The sequence below is a fragment of the Vigna unguiculata genome, chromosome 3 (assembly GCF_004118075.2).
Source record: "Vigna unguiculata cultivar IT97K-499-35 chromosome 3, ASM411807v1, whole genome shotgun sequence".
NCBI classification, from domain to species: Eukaryota; Viridiplantae; Streptophyta; class Magnoliopsida; order Fabales; family Fabaceae; genus Vigna; species Vigna unguiculata.
Window position 1 is genome coordinate 36,052,946 of NC_040281.1, and position 14,967 is coordinate 36,067,912.

At 31.7% G+C, this 14,967-nt stretch overlaps 1 protein-coding gene across 1 annotated transcript; it reads right to left on the minus strand.

The window, feature by feature from the left end:
- Positions 1-1,084: 1,084 nt before the first annotated feature.
- On the minus strand, positions 1,085-2,412 carry LOC114175393. Its single transcript, XM_028060164.1, has 2 exons — positions 2,359-2,412; positions 1,085-2,260 (listed from the first exon to the last, which is right to left on the minus strand). Exons 1-2 carry the CDS (start codon positions 2,410-2,412, stop codon positions 1,085-1,087), a joined length of 1,230 nt encoding a protein of 409 aa, XP_027915965.1.
- Between the last annotated feature and the right edge of the window lie 12,555 nt (positions 2,413-14,967).

A 14,967-nucleotide genomic window follows, 5' to 3' on the forward strand; every position in this document is an offset into this window, starting at 1 on the left:
CGACTTTGGATGGGTCCACTTATATGCCCTGGGCCGAGATCACATGTCCCAAGAATTGGACCGTGGTCATCTAAAACTCGCACTTAGACAGCTTTGCATAGAGTTGCTTCTCCCTCAAGATGCTCAAAACTGTCATCAGATGCTCCGCATGTTCTTCATAAGTTCGGGAGTATATCAAGATGTCGTCGATGAAAACCACCACGAACTTATCTAGAAAAGACCTGAAGATTCGGTTCATATAGTCCATGAACAAGGCAGGGGTGTTGGTCACACCGAAGGGCATCACTGCGTACTCGTAATGCCCATATCTAGACCTAAAAGCGGTCTTCTACACATCATCAGACTTAACTCTAATCTGATGGTATCATGATCTCAAGTCAATTTTTGAAAACATTGCAGCGCCGTGCAACTGATTCATCAAGTCATCTATCCTTGGCAGAGGATATTTGTTCTTGATGGTTAGCTTGTTGAGTTGCCGGTAATCCACACAAAGCCTGGAGTTGCCATCCTTTTTCTTGACTAACAACATCGGCGCTCCCCAAGGTGACACACTGGGCCTGATGAATTGTTTCTCAAGCAGTTCCTCAATCTGCTTTTTCAACTCTGCCAGTTCAGCAGGAGCCATCAAGTAAGGTGCTATTGACACTGGCCGTGCTCCAAGTACCAGATCAATAGAGAACTTTATTTCCCTAGATGGGGGCAAGCTGGGTACCTCATTAGGGAAAACATCAGAGAATTCCCTCACCACTGTCGTCTCAAGGTGTCCACCCTCCTTCTCAACAGATAGTTGAGTTAGAATCAAGAAACACTGAGATCCCTCTTGGATGGCTTGATCCACCTGTTGTGAGGACATCAACATAACATCATCCTCTGAGTTGGGAAACAACACCCTCTTCTCATTGCAATCAATGAGAATGTGATTAGCAGATAGCCAATCCATTCCCAAGATCACATCCAAGCCCTCCAAAGGTAAACAGATCAGGTTTACCCGGTATTGGCGTCCCTCAACCTCGATCTGGCACCTAGCACACAAGGTTGAGGTTCTGATTAACCCAGAAGCAGGCATGGACACCACCAGGTCATACTAGAGCTCCTTCGCCGGAAGATCCAACTCCAACACTATAGACTCCGACACAAAAGAGTGTGTCGCTCCTGAATCGTATAGTACACATAGGCTCCTACCATCAATCACATAAGATCCAATTATGAGGTTACCTGCTCTGTTTGCCTCTATGCCCGTCATGGCATATACTCGGCCAGCTGCCTGGAGCCTAGCATTTCCTCGTGTCTGCTGTGGTTGTGACTGCGCCGAAGGTCTTGGCACTGTACTCCTGCCAGTGGGGCAATCTCTGAGAAAGTGGCCTTCCTGGCCACATCTATAACACGTCTGCCTACCACCAAGCTGAGGACAAACACTCCTCGTGTGGGGCCTTCCACACTGAAAACACCGATGCCTGGGAGAATGGTGTTGAGGGGACTGATGCTGAGGAGACTGAGACTGATGTGACTGTGGTGAGAATCTCCTGGACCCCTGAGGCGGAGGTCTAGAGTAGGGTTTCCTCCTATCATCCTGTCGGCTCGTGGACCCAGATGGCCCTCCCACCTTCTGCTGAGACTGCTGCTGAGCTTCAACCTCCGCTTTCAGCTTCTTCATTACCCTTGCTTTCTCCACCAAAGCAGGGAACTCCTTTATAGAGAGCGGAGCCACCATGAGTTTGAGATCACCTCTCAACCCATTCTCAAACTTCCTACACTGCCAGTCTTCGGCCATCCTTAAAGTGTGGAATCTGCCCAAATGCTTGAACTTTTCCGCATACTCAGATACGGACATCTCTCCCTGCATCAGCTGTAAGAACTCCACCTCCTTGGCATACCTCACACTGTCTGGGAAGTACTTAACATAGAACTTCTTCTTGAATAGCTCCCAAGTGATGGTCTCCCTATTGTCTTCTAACATCATTTTCATGCTAGACCACCAATGGACAGCCTCTCCGGCTAGCAAGTACTCAGAATATGCTAGCCTACTCTCTGCTGGGCATCTTTTGGCCTCAAAGATCCGCTCCATATCTCGCATCCACTTATTTGTCTCATCTGGAGTGGTCTTGCCGTCAAAGCGGGATGGATGATGCTTGAGAAGTCCTCCAAACTCCACTTTTGCACTCGTGGTGGTGGAGCTTGGGAAGATCCAGCCGCAGATCGATTCTCCCTTAGCTGGTGTAAGGCTTCCAAGTGCCTCTGTTGGGTGGCCTCTGCTGCGAGCCTAGCAAACTCCATCTGCTGCAAGGCCAAGTTGTGCTGGTTCACCATATTAGCATTCTACTTCTGCATGGCTGCCAACATCGCCTCAATAGTCCCCACCAAGTGAGAGCTATCCGGGTTAGGAATAGGAGGAGGAGGAGGTCTAGGTGCCATAGCTCTGACCACACAAAGAGAGGTTCGCCAGTTTATCTAACAAGCGCCACAATTGTACCAAATCACTATAAGAAACACAAAACAGAAACTAGACAAGCTCACACCTACAGACCCTAAAGGAACTACTGCTCTGATACCAAAAATGTAACATCCCATTTAATAGTTTCCATACTATCAAACAAAACATTATATCATGATCAAACATAGCAGATAGTAGGGTAACAGTCATATACACATAGTATATGAACCTAGTACAGTCCTCCGAACTATTATTTCTACATATATATATATATATATATATATATATATATATATATATATATATATAAAGTAAGAGAAGGTGAAAAGGATGCTAAACTACACCAGTCCAAAACATACAGCCAAAATTAATTACAACGGACACTCCCTGCCATGCTCTAACTCCTACTCAGGAGGGGTATCTCCACCTGGTTTCTGCTCTGCTCCCACCAAACACAGGTGATCATAGCAAAAGGATAATATGCAAAAGCAGATAACACAAACAAGAAGGGTAAAGGGTAAGCTAACTGAAAGAAACAACATAAATACGCTTCGCAATTAGAGATATCATTCATAGCATATAATTCAACCATAATTTTATAGACTCGATATCCGGATTGTGTAAGTGACGTTGGAGCTCTTGGTGGCTTGCACCTGTAACGGTTCCCAAACTCTGCAGAGTCTGGACACATGGAGTATTCACCCGACCGTTCCCAGGGTAAGTCCCCTCCACGTCTAAGACTTGATCAAGTCCGACGACGAGGACCTCCTGCTACTCCTCACGACATAATCCATTCTACTCTATCTGAGCTTGAATGATTATTGGAGTTTCAGGATACCAACCATTATAGATTCCTCACATCCTTACACACACTACAATTCCACTTGGATTTCCCTTGAAATTCCATTTTAACCTCATCTTCTCATAACTTATATTCATCCAATTAAATCATACAATACATCAATGGTAGCATTCCAATCATACAGGGCCTAAGTTACATAAAGACGCATTAAAACATATATTTTTACCAAAGAAAACAGATTTGAAGAACTACCACTACAGTAGCTCTCGCTCAGGCTAAAAAGTCTAGCCTAGGCGAGAGGTTATCTCGCTCAGGCGAGCCAGTTTCGCCTAGGCGAGACACTAACAGTGGCAAAAAGAGAAAACCTGGGTGAACTCTCGCTCAGGCTAGGTTGGTTCGCCCATACGAGATCGTTATCTCGTTCAGGCGACCTTAGCTCGCCTAGGCGAGACTTCACGCAGGAGCAGAGGTGCGTCTCCTGATGCTTTCGCTCAGGCGAGAGTAACTCGCCTAGGCGAAAATACCAGGTCACAAACCTATTCCCACATGCAGCAGACCAGTTTCTATCAATCACCAAGTAATTTTTCACCAATTCACGCAATACAAACACGAATTCATCACTCAATTACATAATTCAAGCTCATCCATGGATTTTCTATTCAAATTTGAGAAAAGGAGTTAGCTTCCCTTACCTCTATATATCTTTCTAATTAGCTAGGATCCTCCCACCCAAGAGCTTCAATTGTACCACTTAATGAGCTGAAATTACAGGTTCCAATATGAGATGGGTTCCCAACAGCGGAAAGGGATTCTACAAATTTTCGAATTAAAGAGGAAAATGAAAAGGTTAGGAACAACTTACATGAAGGAGGGGGAATTGTAGCTGAGAGAAGAGATCCTGAACTAGCCTCAGGTTTGGACTCTGCAACAGATGATGAGTGAATTCAGGTTTTGATAGAGAGAAGGCAGAGGAAGAGAAAAGGGAGAAGAGGTGCAGTGCTGTGTAAATGAAGTTCAATGGTGTGGGTGGCAGAGAGAAGAGAGATTAAGGGCTGAAGTTTTTTGGGTCTCCACACATGATATGATTTGAAAAAAAAGTGAAGAATGTAAGTGTAATTTATTCTAAATGAAGTTTATTCTAAATTTTATAAACTTATACATTAAAGAACTCAGAGTGTCACATAAACATCAATAATATTAACATTCAACATTCGTTAATAGACATAATGTTCGCATTCTTTACATGGCCAGTAAATAATTTTGGCGATAACCCTTTTGTTAAAGGGTCAACAATCATAAGATCATGCTAATATGTTTTATTGACATTCTATGTTTTTGAATTTCTTCTTTAACGACAAAGTATTTCAATTTCATATGCTTAGCACATTTGGAATACCTGTTGTTCTTAGAAAAGAAGATTGCGACGAAATTATCACAATAAATATTTAGTCTTGGCAATATTGTCGACCGCTCCAAGTCCTGAAATAAAGTTTTGAAACCAATTAGCTTGATTTGTGGCCTCAAAGCATGCCACAAATTCAACTTCCATGGTGGATGCAATAATAACGAATTGCTTCGCACTTTTCCATGAAATTGCTCCTCTGGCTAAAAGATACATATAACCAAATGTAGATTTTCTTGTATTCTTGCAGTCGGTAAAGTCTGAATTTGCATAACCAAACACCTCAAGGTGATCATATTTCCTATAAGTAAGCATGTGATATTTGTTCCTTGTAGGTATTTTAAAAATTTCTTTGCAACTTTTCAATGTTTCAGTCCTAGATTACTCTGGTATCTACTAAGCATACCAACTACAAAGGTAATATCTAGCCTCGTACATGTTTGAGCATACATTAAACTCCCAACAACATATGCATAAGGGACATCTTCCATTTATTTCTATTCCAAATCATTTTGTGCACATTGCATTAGACTAAACTTGAATCTTTCTCTATTGGAACGGGAGATGCTGAATATTTATCCATTATGAATCTCTCTAAAACTTTATTAATATATGTTTTTTAAGACAAACCTAACAGTCCTTGTGATCTATCACAAAATATTTCTATTCTTATCATATAGTATGTCTCACTCATATCTTTCATTTCAAAGTTATTATAGAAAAACCTCATAGTCACACTTAATAGACCCAGATCATTAGTCACAAGTAAGATATCATCAAAACACATATTAAAAAAATATAAATTTGCTTCCACTAACCTTCAGATATATACATTGATCAATAATGTTTTCCTAAAATCCAAAGGACATAATAGTATCATTGAACTTAAGGTACCATTGTCAAGAAGCTTGCTTAAGTCTGTATATTGGTCTTTTAAATGTTTACACACCATGTGTTCATTTCCTTCTTTAGCGAACCCCACTAGTTGGTTCATATAAACATTCTCTTATAAATCTCCATTCAGAAAGACAATTTTAATATCCATTTGGTGCAACTCAAGATCATAATGAGCTACTAATGTCATGATAATTCTAAGGGAATCTTTCTTAGAAACAGGCGAAAATGTTTTCTTATAGTCAATGTCATGTCAATGTCATCTTTCTGAGTAAAACCTTTGGCAACAAGTCAGGTCTTGTAACGTTCAATATTGCCATGAGAGTCACGTGTAGTCTTAAAGACTCATTTACATCCAACTTTCTTGCATCCTTCTTGCAATTCCACGCATATATATATATATAACATTAAATAAATTTAATAAAATTTGGTTAAAAGAACTAAATCCATACATTTTTAAATATGAGAATTAAATTGGATCAAAGTTTCAAATAGAGAATAATTCTAATATTCACTGAAAGTAAAAGGACCAAAAACATATTTAACCATTTTTTTTAATGATAAACTAGTTTTAAGTGATGTTTCTTTGTGTGTTATTAAAAAAAATTAGAGACTAATGAAAGAAGTAATAAATATTTTTGAGTTTTGAATAAAATCAACATGAAAAATAATTTATAGGTTTAGAAAGTCAATATGTCTATAAAAGTATAAATAGTAGACTTTCTAAAAATACAAAGGATAAAACATGTGCAAAAATATAAAGTAGACTCTCTAAAAATAAAAAGGATATAAAGAAACATGTAAATTAGACTCGCTAAAAATACAAAAAATCAGTGTATGAACAGACTGGTCTAATGTTTATTGTTAGACTCGTCTAATCAGCATATGGACATACTTGTGTTATGGGTATTGTTAGACTCGTCTAATTAGTACATATGGACAACTTGTCTAATGTATATTGTGAGACTCATCTAATTAGTTAATGAATATAATTGCCTGATGTGTATTAATAGACTGGTCTAACATGTGTCTCGTCTAATGTGTATTATTATATTCATCTAATTAATGTATGGAATGATCATCTATCAATGTATGTGCAAACTAGTTTAATGTGTATTATAAGATTCATTTAATTAGTGAATTGACAAACTCGCCTAGTTTTTATTACTAGACTTGTTTAATTAGCGTACGAACAGACTCGCCTAATAGGTATTTCTATACTCGTCTAATCAATGTGTGGAATGATTCGTCTAATGTTTTTTGTTATACTTTTCTAGTGATTAAATGTACAAACTTATCTAATATGTATTGTTAAACTTGTCTAATCAGTGCATCAAAAAATGCGTTTAATAATTTTTTTTATACTTGTCTAATCAGTGTATTTATAGGTTCATCTAATCAATGTATGAAATGACTCGTCTAACTTTTTGTTATACTCATCTAATTAATATATGGATACACTTGTTTATTATGGATTGATAGACTCATCTATTGTTTATTGATAGACTCGTATAATGATTTTTGTTATACTCATTTAATCAATGTATGGACAGACTCGTCGAATATGTATATTGTTAGACTATTTTTTTTTTTTGCTATATTTGTGTAGTTTGAGTTGTCAAACTCATCGAATAAATGTATGTCTCATATATATTTCTAAACTCGGACAATATAAATTCATTAGTAGTATATAATAATTTATTACACATGAAATGATAGAGTTCAAACATATTTCTATTTTTATAGTAAATTAGTTTAAAAACAAAACAAATGGATTAAATAGTAAAATAAGTCTTTAGAGAAACAATTTGTATATAACGGTGAAACAATTTGTATTGTTAATAAATATATATTATTTTTTAAATAATATAATTATAAGAAATAAAAACAAAAATATATCTTTTAAATTTAAATTTTGTTAAATGACAAAGTAATTAAAAATCATAAAGGGATAAAGTTAAAAATGAAAAAAAAGTATAAAAGATAATTAATACTTTAAATATAAATTATTATCTAATAATTTATTAAATGACCAAGTAGCTACAAATTATAAAAAGGATAAAATTAAGAATGAAAAATATAATATTAAAAAAATTAATACTTTAAATATAAGCTATTTTATAATAATAAATATATTAAAAATACGTTAGAACAAAAATTTAATGATGGTTAAAATGTATCTAAAGACATAAAAAAATATGTATTTATTTTTAAAATCAACTAACTTTTAAAATAATTTTTAGAAATATCTATCATGGATTAAATTGATTAATAAAAAAAATTCTAATGTTAGACATAATTAACGTCTTAAAAATTAATATAAAAATTTTAAATTTGAGAAACTAATAAAATTATTTAAGAGCTAAAATAATAATTTATTATATATTAAAGGATAGAATTGAAATATATTTCCATTGGTATGGTAAATTAGTTTAAGAACGAATTAAATGATAAAAAAGTTAAATAACTCTTTAGAAGGACAATTTGTTCTGTAAACAATTTGTAATGTTAACAAATATATATTATGTTTTAAATAATATAAAGAAATAAAAGTAAAATATATTTTTTTAATTTTATTTTATTAAATAACCAAGTAATTAAAAATTATAAAAGATAAAATTGAAAATGAAAAAAAAAGTATAAAAGAAAGAATAAATACTTTTAATCTAAGTTATTCTTTAATAATTTATTAAATGACCAAGTAATTAGAAATTATGAAAGGATAAAAATAAAAATATTAATGTAGAAAAAATAGTTAATATAATAAACATAATTTATTTTAATGAATATATTGAAAATATACTAGAATATTTTTTAGTGATGGTTGGTTACACACATTAATGCTATATGTAGATTGGAATGTGGATTTTGGGAATGAATTTGAGTTAATTTGTAGGGGAAGATAGGATTTTTTAATTAAGAAAAAGATAATATGATTTAGGTGAATGTTGGATTGGAACGTGGATTTGGAGAAGTAAATTTGAACTGATTTATAAGTAAATATGTAATTATTTGGATTAAGAGAAAATAATATGATTTAGGTGAATGTGAGTAGAAAATTTGTTTGTAATATAATTAATAAAATTTAATAAATTAAATTTAATAATTATTATTACTAAAAATAAAAATTAATTATATATATATATATATATTCTATTTAGTTGTAAATCTTTTTATTTTGCGAAGTTTCAAAAGTAAATTTGTATTGATTGTGTTTTTTTTTTTTGAAATTTGAGTTTTTTTCGTGAATTAAATCGTTGCTCTCTGTATTTCCGTTAGTAGATCCGATGCAGCATAAAAATAAACATTTATTTATTTATTTATTTTAAAATTTAACTAATCATTAAAATTTTTTTAAAAGATGTATATCATGAATTAAAAAAATAGTACAAAAATATATTTCCATTTTTAGGACAAATAAGTTTAAAACTAGAACAAATAAATAAAAGAGTCAAATAACTTTTATACACATGTGACAAAATAAATATAAATAAAAAATAAATTAACAATATCAAATGATTAAACACTAACTTTTGGGACATTTGTTAACAGAATAACATGAATAATAAAATAAAATTTTCGGTATATTCTTTCTTATATTATAATAAATAATAGATTATAATAATAGACTATAGATATATAATTGTTTTCAAATAGATTAATTGTTAATTTCTTTTTATTCTCTTATTCTATATGGTGAAGTTTAACTATGAGATATCTCATTTCCGTGTTGAAAAATTATTCGTTGAATTATAAATAATGTAATTAAGTATCATAGTTGCTTTCGAAATGTGAAAAAAATTTAAGAAAATTTGATTAAAAATATTAAATTCAGCTATTTTTAAAGTTTAAAGATTAAATTAGATCTAAGTTTTGAAGATGGAATAATTTAAAATTTTATTTAAAGTTAAAGGACCAACCAAAACATATTTAACACATTCAACTTTGATAATTTTAAAAAATTAAATTAAGAAAATTGTGGTAAAGGATTATAATAATATATTATAATCATTATTTCTAAAGTATAAAGTATATATTATTATTATTGAAAATAAATTATATCACACTCATTATAAAATGTAGAATCAAAATTATATGTAAAAAAAATTATAATTATTTTATTAAATTATAATTTCTTTTAATAAATATAACATTTGAAAATATGTAACAACCCAATTATAACATTAAAATTAGGTTTAATTATGTGCTAGATCCCCATTTTCAGATCAAAATCTCAATTTTGTCCCTCTTTTTTCAGTTGTCTCAATTAGGTCCCCAATTTAGTTAAAATGTCTCAAAGTTGTCATTTCTGTTAAGTTTTTGTAAACGCTGTTAATTGAACAGTAACATGACATGGTTGGTCAGTGTTGAAACGGTGACAAGGACCAGAAGTCAGTGATGTGGCAACAAAAATGAAAGTTGATTTAAGAATTAAAAATAAATTAAAATTAGGGTTTATCAACGTTAAAGAAATTGGGTATGTCATAGTTCCTTTCATGATTGCTTTATTGGCACTTTACTGGAGGAGCGTGGGATGAATATTTATGAAAATGGAATTTGAAAAGCTTAGATAGGAGAGAAACATGAAGCCCCTTTCTTTTATTCTCTTCTCTTGATCACATACTATTCTTCTACTTCTTTTTCTTCTTCCTTGTTTCTTTCTATTGTTGTGTTGAGTTGGTTTCTGGATTAAATTGATTTGATTCGAGAATAAGTTTTATTATTCCCAAATAAAGAGGTTAATTTCATTCTAAGCAAGATTTGAACACACAATCCAGCAATTACAAAGTCAAAGCACAACCAATTTAACCAACTCTTGTTTCATCATAATTCTTAAATTTTTAGGATTATGTTATCACTATTTCCATTCAATATATAACCTAAAAATTGCACCATTAACCCAAGTCCTCTCACACAATAAAGTACTCTCAATCATTTGAATTAGTACTTTTCTAACACCATAAACATTTGTATTAAATGTCATAAAGACTCCTATTACCCGTATTTATTAAATAATTATTTAATTAATTATTTAAATTTCTCGGGTCTTACATTGAAGATGAAAAACAATTGCCCATATTCATGACTCAACAAAGGGGAGGGAGAAGAAGCACTCCATTCCACATCCTATTGACACGTTTCAGTAACACAAATCCATCTCAGCAACCACAAACGACATTTACAAAAACTTAACAGAAAGGATAACTTTGAGACATTTTAACTAAATTGGGGACCTAATTGAAACGACTGAAAAAAGAGGAACCAAATTGAGATTTTGACCCAAAAATGGGAACCAAAAATATAATTAAACCTTAAAATTACTGTTAAGAGACAATTACGTGATTTTATCAACACCACACATACAACACACGCTAAAGATAATTCAAAACTTACAATTTTTAAATAAAAGAGAATATGTTATAAATTCAGAAAAAAATAACTGTAAACATTTCTCACATCATTCCATCAAACATATAAACATATGCTCTCACAACTCATTCATAAATCAATAACCATAAACACATACACCTCCTCTAGATAAGTGGTGTATTGACACTATCATGAACGAAGCTTTATTGGACTAAAGATTTATAAAAATGTTATTTTATTTCTTTAGAGGGTTAAATATGTTTTTGGTCTCTTGACTTTCGATGAAGATTGGAATTAATCAATTTTTGAAACTTTGGACCAATTTAGTCCCTCATCTTTCAAAAAATGTGAATTTAGTCATTCTAACCAAATTTTGTTAATTTTTTTAGGTTTCAAACGTGTTTCTCAACTAATATTGAAGCAGAAATATATCAAACGATGTAAATAATTTAAATGCTATCCTAAAATAAGTTTGAAACGTCAATTAAACTGAATAAAATTTGGTTATAATGACCAAATTTACGCATTTATACAGTTGAGAGACTAAATTAGGTCAAAGTTTCAAAAAGAAACTAATTACCATTTTCATTGAAAGTTAAGAAACAAAAAATATACTTAACCCAATTTTTTTATACTTAAATTTTGGCATTTTCAAAATTAGTTTGATAATTTTCAAAATTAGTTTATATATATATATAAAAGAGAAGATGCAATATTAGTTGATTTACTTTTTTCTGTCATTGCTTCTTTATTTATTTACTGTTTCTTTTTCATCTTTTCACTTTTTTCTTCCTTCACCATGAAGAAATATAGGTAAATTTCTTTTGTCTTACTTAATTCTAAAATATTAGTTTCATATTTTTTTTATCTCATAAGTCTTTTGTATAGTAATTTTTTATGAATATAAAAGAAAAAATTAATTATTATATGTTTATTTTAATTGTGACTTGATTATAATATATTTTCCTTTTAATAATTACGTCATTGAATATTTAATTAGATTTTTTAGTTTTTTCTAAATAAGTATACTTACGAAGAATAAAAGTATATATTTAGATTAAAAGCGATAAAAGAAAAGTTATATGTGAAAATGAAAACAACACAAATTTAATTTCTTTACCTATATTGAGACATGATGATAATGATCCAATTATTTGTTTTTGTTTTATTAGTGAGAGTGATTACATATATAAATTTTGTTGTATTATTCTGGCTCTCCAAAATTATTGATAAAGATTCACCATTGAACACTACAATAAAAATCATTTTAGGCAATAACATAAAAGAGTGGCCTGAAGTATAAAATCCATGACTAACACCCTAAGATCATGCACATGCCATTGGTCAATCATTCCTTCTTCTCAGGAGCTATAACTATAATATGTTTGGGCTTCTCCTAATCCATTGAGCATGACAGGGTAAATTCTATATCTCACGAGTTTGACTACTACTAACATTTTAGATATGAACCTCCATAGACTCTTACCACTAGTTATCTTCATTCATATGAATCCAATTACTAGTAGAGTTAAGATAATCTCATTTCATTCCTCGATGTCAATTCACCACACGCAAACCAACTCACTATAGTATTTCCATTCATACATCAATAACCATATATAAATCCTCTAGAGGATTGGTGTATTGACTAGCATCTTGAAATCACGCATCAATCACTATGCTTTTCAAGAGCTATAACTATAACATGTTTGGGCTTCTTCCGATCCACAAAGCATGATAGAGTAAATTATATATCTCACAAGTTTGAATGTTGTTGACACTCTATATATGAACCTCCCTCAACTTTCACCAATGGTTATCTTCATCTATACGAATCCAATTACTAGTATAGTTAAGATGATCTCCTTTTAGTCATCTTCGTCAATACAATACACACAAAACCAACACATTGTAGTATTTCCACCCTAGGAATAATTGTCTCATCATTCCATTCATATTTATCTTAAATCACCACTAACATTACGATAATAAGCATAACCACAACGAAAGTAGCAAAAACAAAAAAATACTACACAAAACAGGTTATTGCCTCGTAGTGTTGGAAGGGCACCCAACACTCTTAACTCAGGAGCTCACTATCAAGTGAGTGCCCAACAATAATGTACTAGCGCCCAATGTTGGGGACCCTAAAGCTCACTAGAAGATGAGCGCCTAATGGTGCTCAACTAGCGCCTAACGCTATGGACCCTTGGTGCTTAATATAAAGTGAGCGTCCAACGATGCTAAAGTAATGTTTGACACGTTGTCCCTCGGAGCTCTATGTCTTGATTTTTGAAAGCAACCCAGTGCCCTCCCCTCACCGCCTAGCACCACAATAGATAACCGTGGAAATGTGCATTTTAGTATGTGTAATTCACTGCAATGGCACCTTTATGCTTCATGAAACACCTTAGTAAAATACCAAATTAATTCTAACAAGCACCCATTAGCATCCATTACTCAAACTCGAATACTCATTTTCCATTGGATGTCCAAGTCACAAATCAACATCTAAAAATCAAGTTCTATCATGTACTAACAACAATTCTAATTCGCATATGTAATTCATCAATTCAACACTTAAATCACAAATACCAAACAAGTAGTTAAGTAATATGAATCAAGAGTATAGATATCAAAATTAGCTTCCCTTACCTCTTTCGGGTTTCCTAACTTCAAGTTGCTTTTAAGTTCTACTTTCCAAAGGATGCTTTAAAAACACAAAGAGAGCTTAGATTAATGATCCAAGTACATCCTTAAGATCATAATAGAACATGGATTTCTAAATAACTTCCCAAGGCCACATGTAAAACCAAATAGTCCACATGCATCCAAATCAAAAATTGACTCTAGAATAGGATAGAAATTGAACTTACTCTATTTGAGATTAATTTGATATATTGCCTAAACCACTAAAATACATTGGTACACTTGAATCTTGAAAAAGATGAGAGGTGGAGTCATAAATTTAGAGAGGTAGAGAGATTCTAAAAAAATGTCAGAGAAATATGACTCTTTATAAAATGAACTTGTTTTTAATAAAATTCTATTTATACATAACTCTATTTAATAATAAAATATTCAAGTGTTCATTTTATAAAGTCTATTTCCTACTCTTACCCATTTTCTAAATCCTCATGAAATAAACTTTTAAATTGAATGCGAAAAAAATTTATGAAAAAAATATACGAAATCATTTTACTTATATTAAATAATAAATATGTTACTGAATTAAATTACATTTTAATATTTGTATTACTTTTTATAATTTAAAATATATTTTATTAAATTATGCAACGGGTTAAATTTGTTATCTTTGACGGTGGATATAATCAATGATGTGTTGAAAAATTATCAGGAATTATGAAATATTTTTTTAAGGAAAAAAAAAACCGATCAAAGCATAATTGTAGAACTAAAAATACATTTAAACTATTTTTACAGTATTTGAGAAAGTTAAAAAATATATTTTATCCATTTGTCAACAACCGAAATCATCGGAAATAATAAAAGATTGTTTCCACATATAAGTAAAACTAGATCCGTGAAATTACTTCCACAGCCAAACGATTCACTGAATCGCACCGCGAATAAACCCTAATCCCCAAAACCTATAAACCTAATTTGCAACCGGCACCCACAGTATTATTTTTGTGGTAAGTAACCTAATTACCCCTCTGTGTCACCGCCAATCCCATGGCCAAAAATTGCCAATTTCAGATTTTTGTTTAGCCCTAGTTTAAATTCACAATATCAGAAAAGTTAACAAAAACAAAAAGAGAACAAATATTTAAAAAAGAAATAAACCTGGTACAAAGATATTATTTACGTTTAAATAATTCATGTCTTGGCTTTTATTGGATGATTTTGTTTATTTTCTCCAAAGTGAAATACTAATACGGCGTTAATCTTTTATGAAAATTTGATTGGTGACGTAGAAAAATTGTATAAATGAAAAATAAAATAAAATATAAAGAGCCTTCCTTTTTTGCGTAAAAATACGGTTTGCCACCACAGCCAAAATATATAGTTCGCTAATATTTGGTTTGGGGAGTGTTTTTGTGTTAT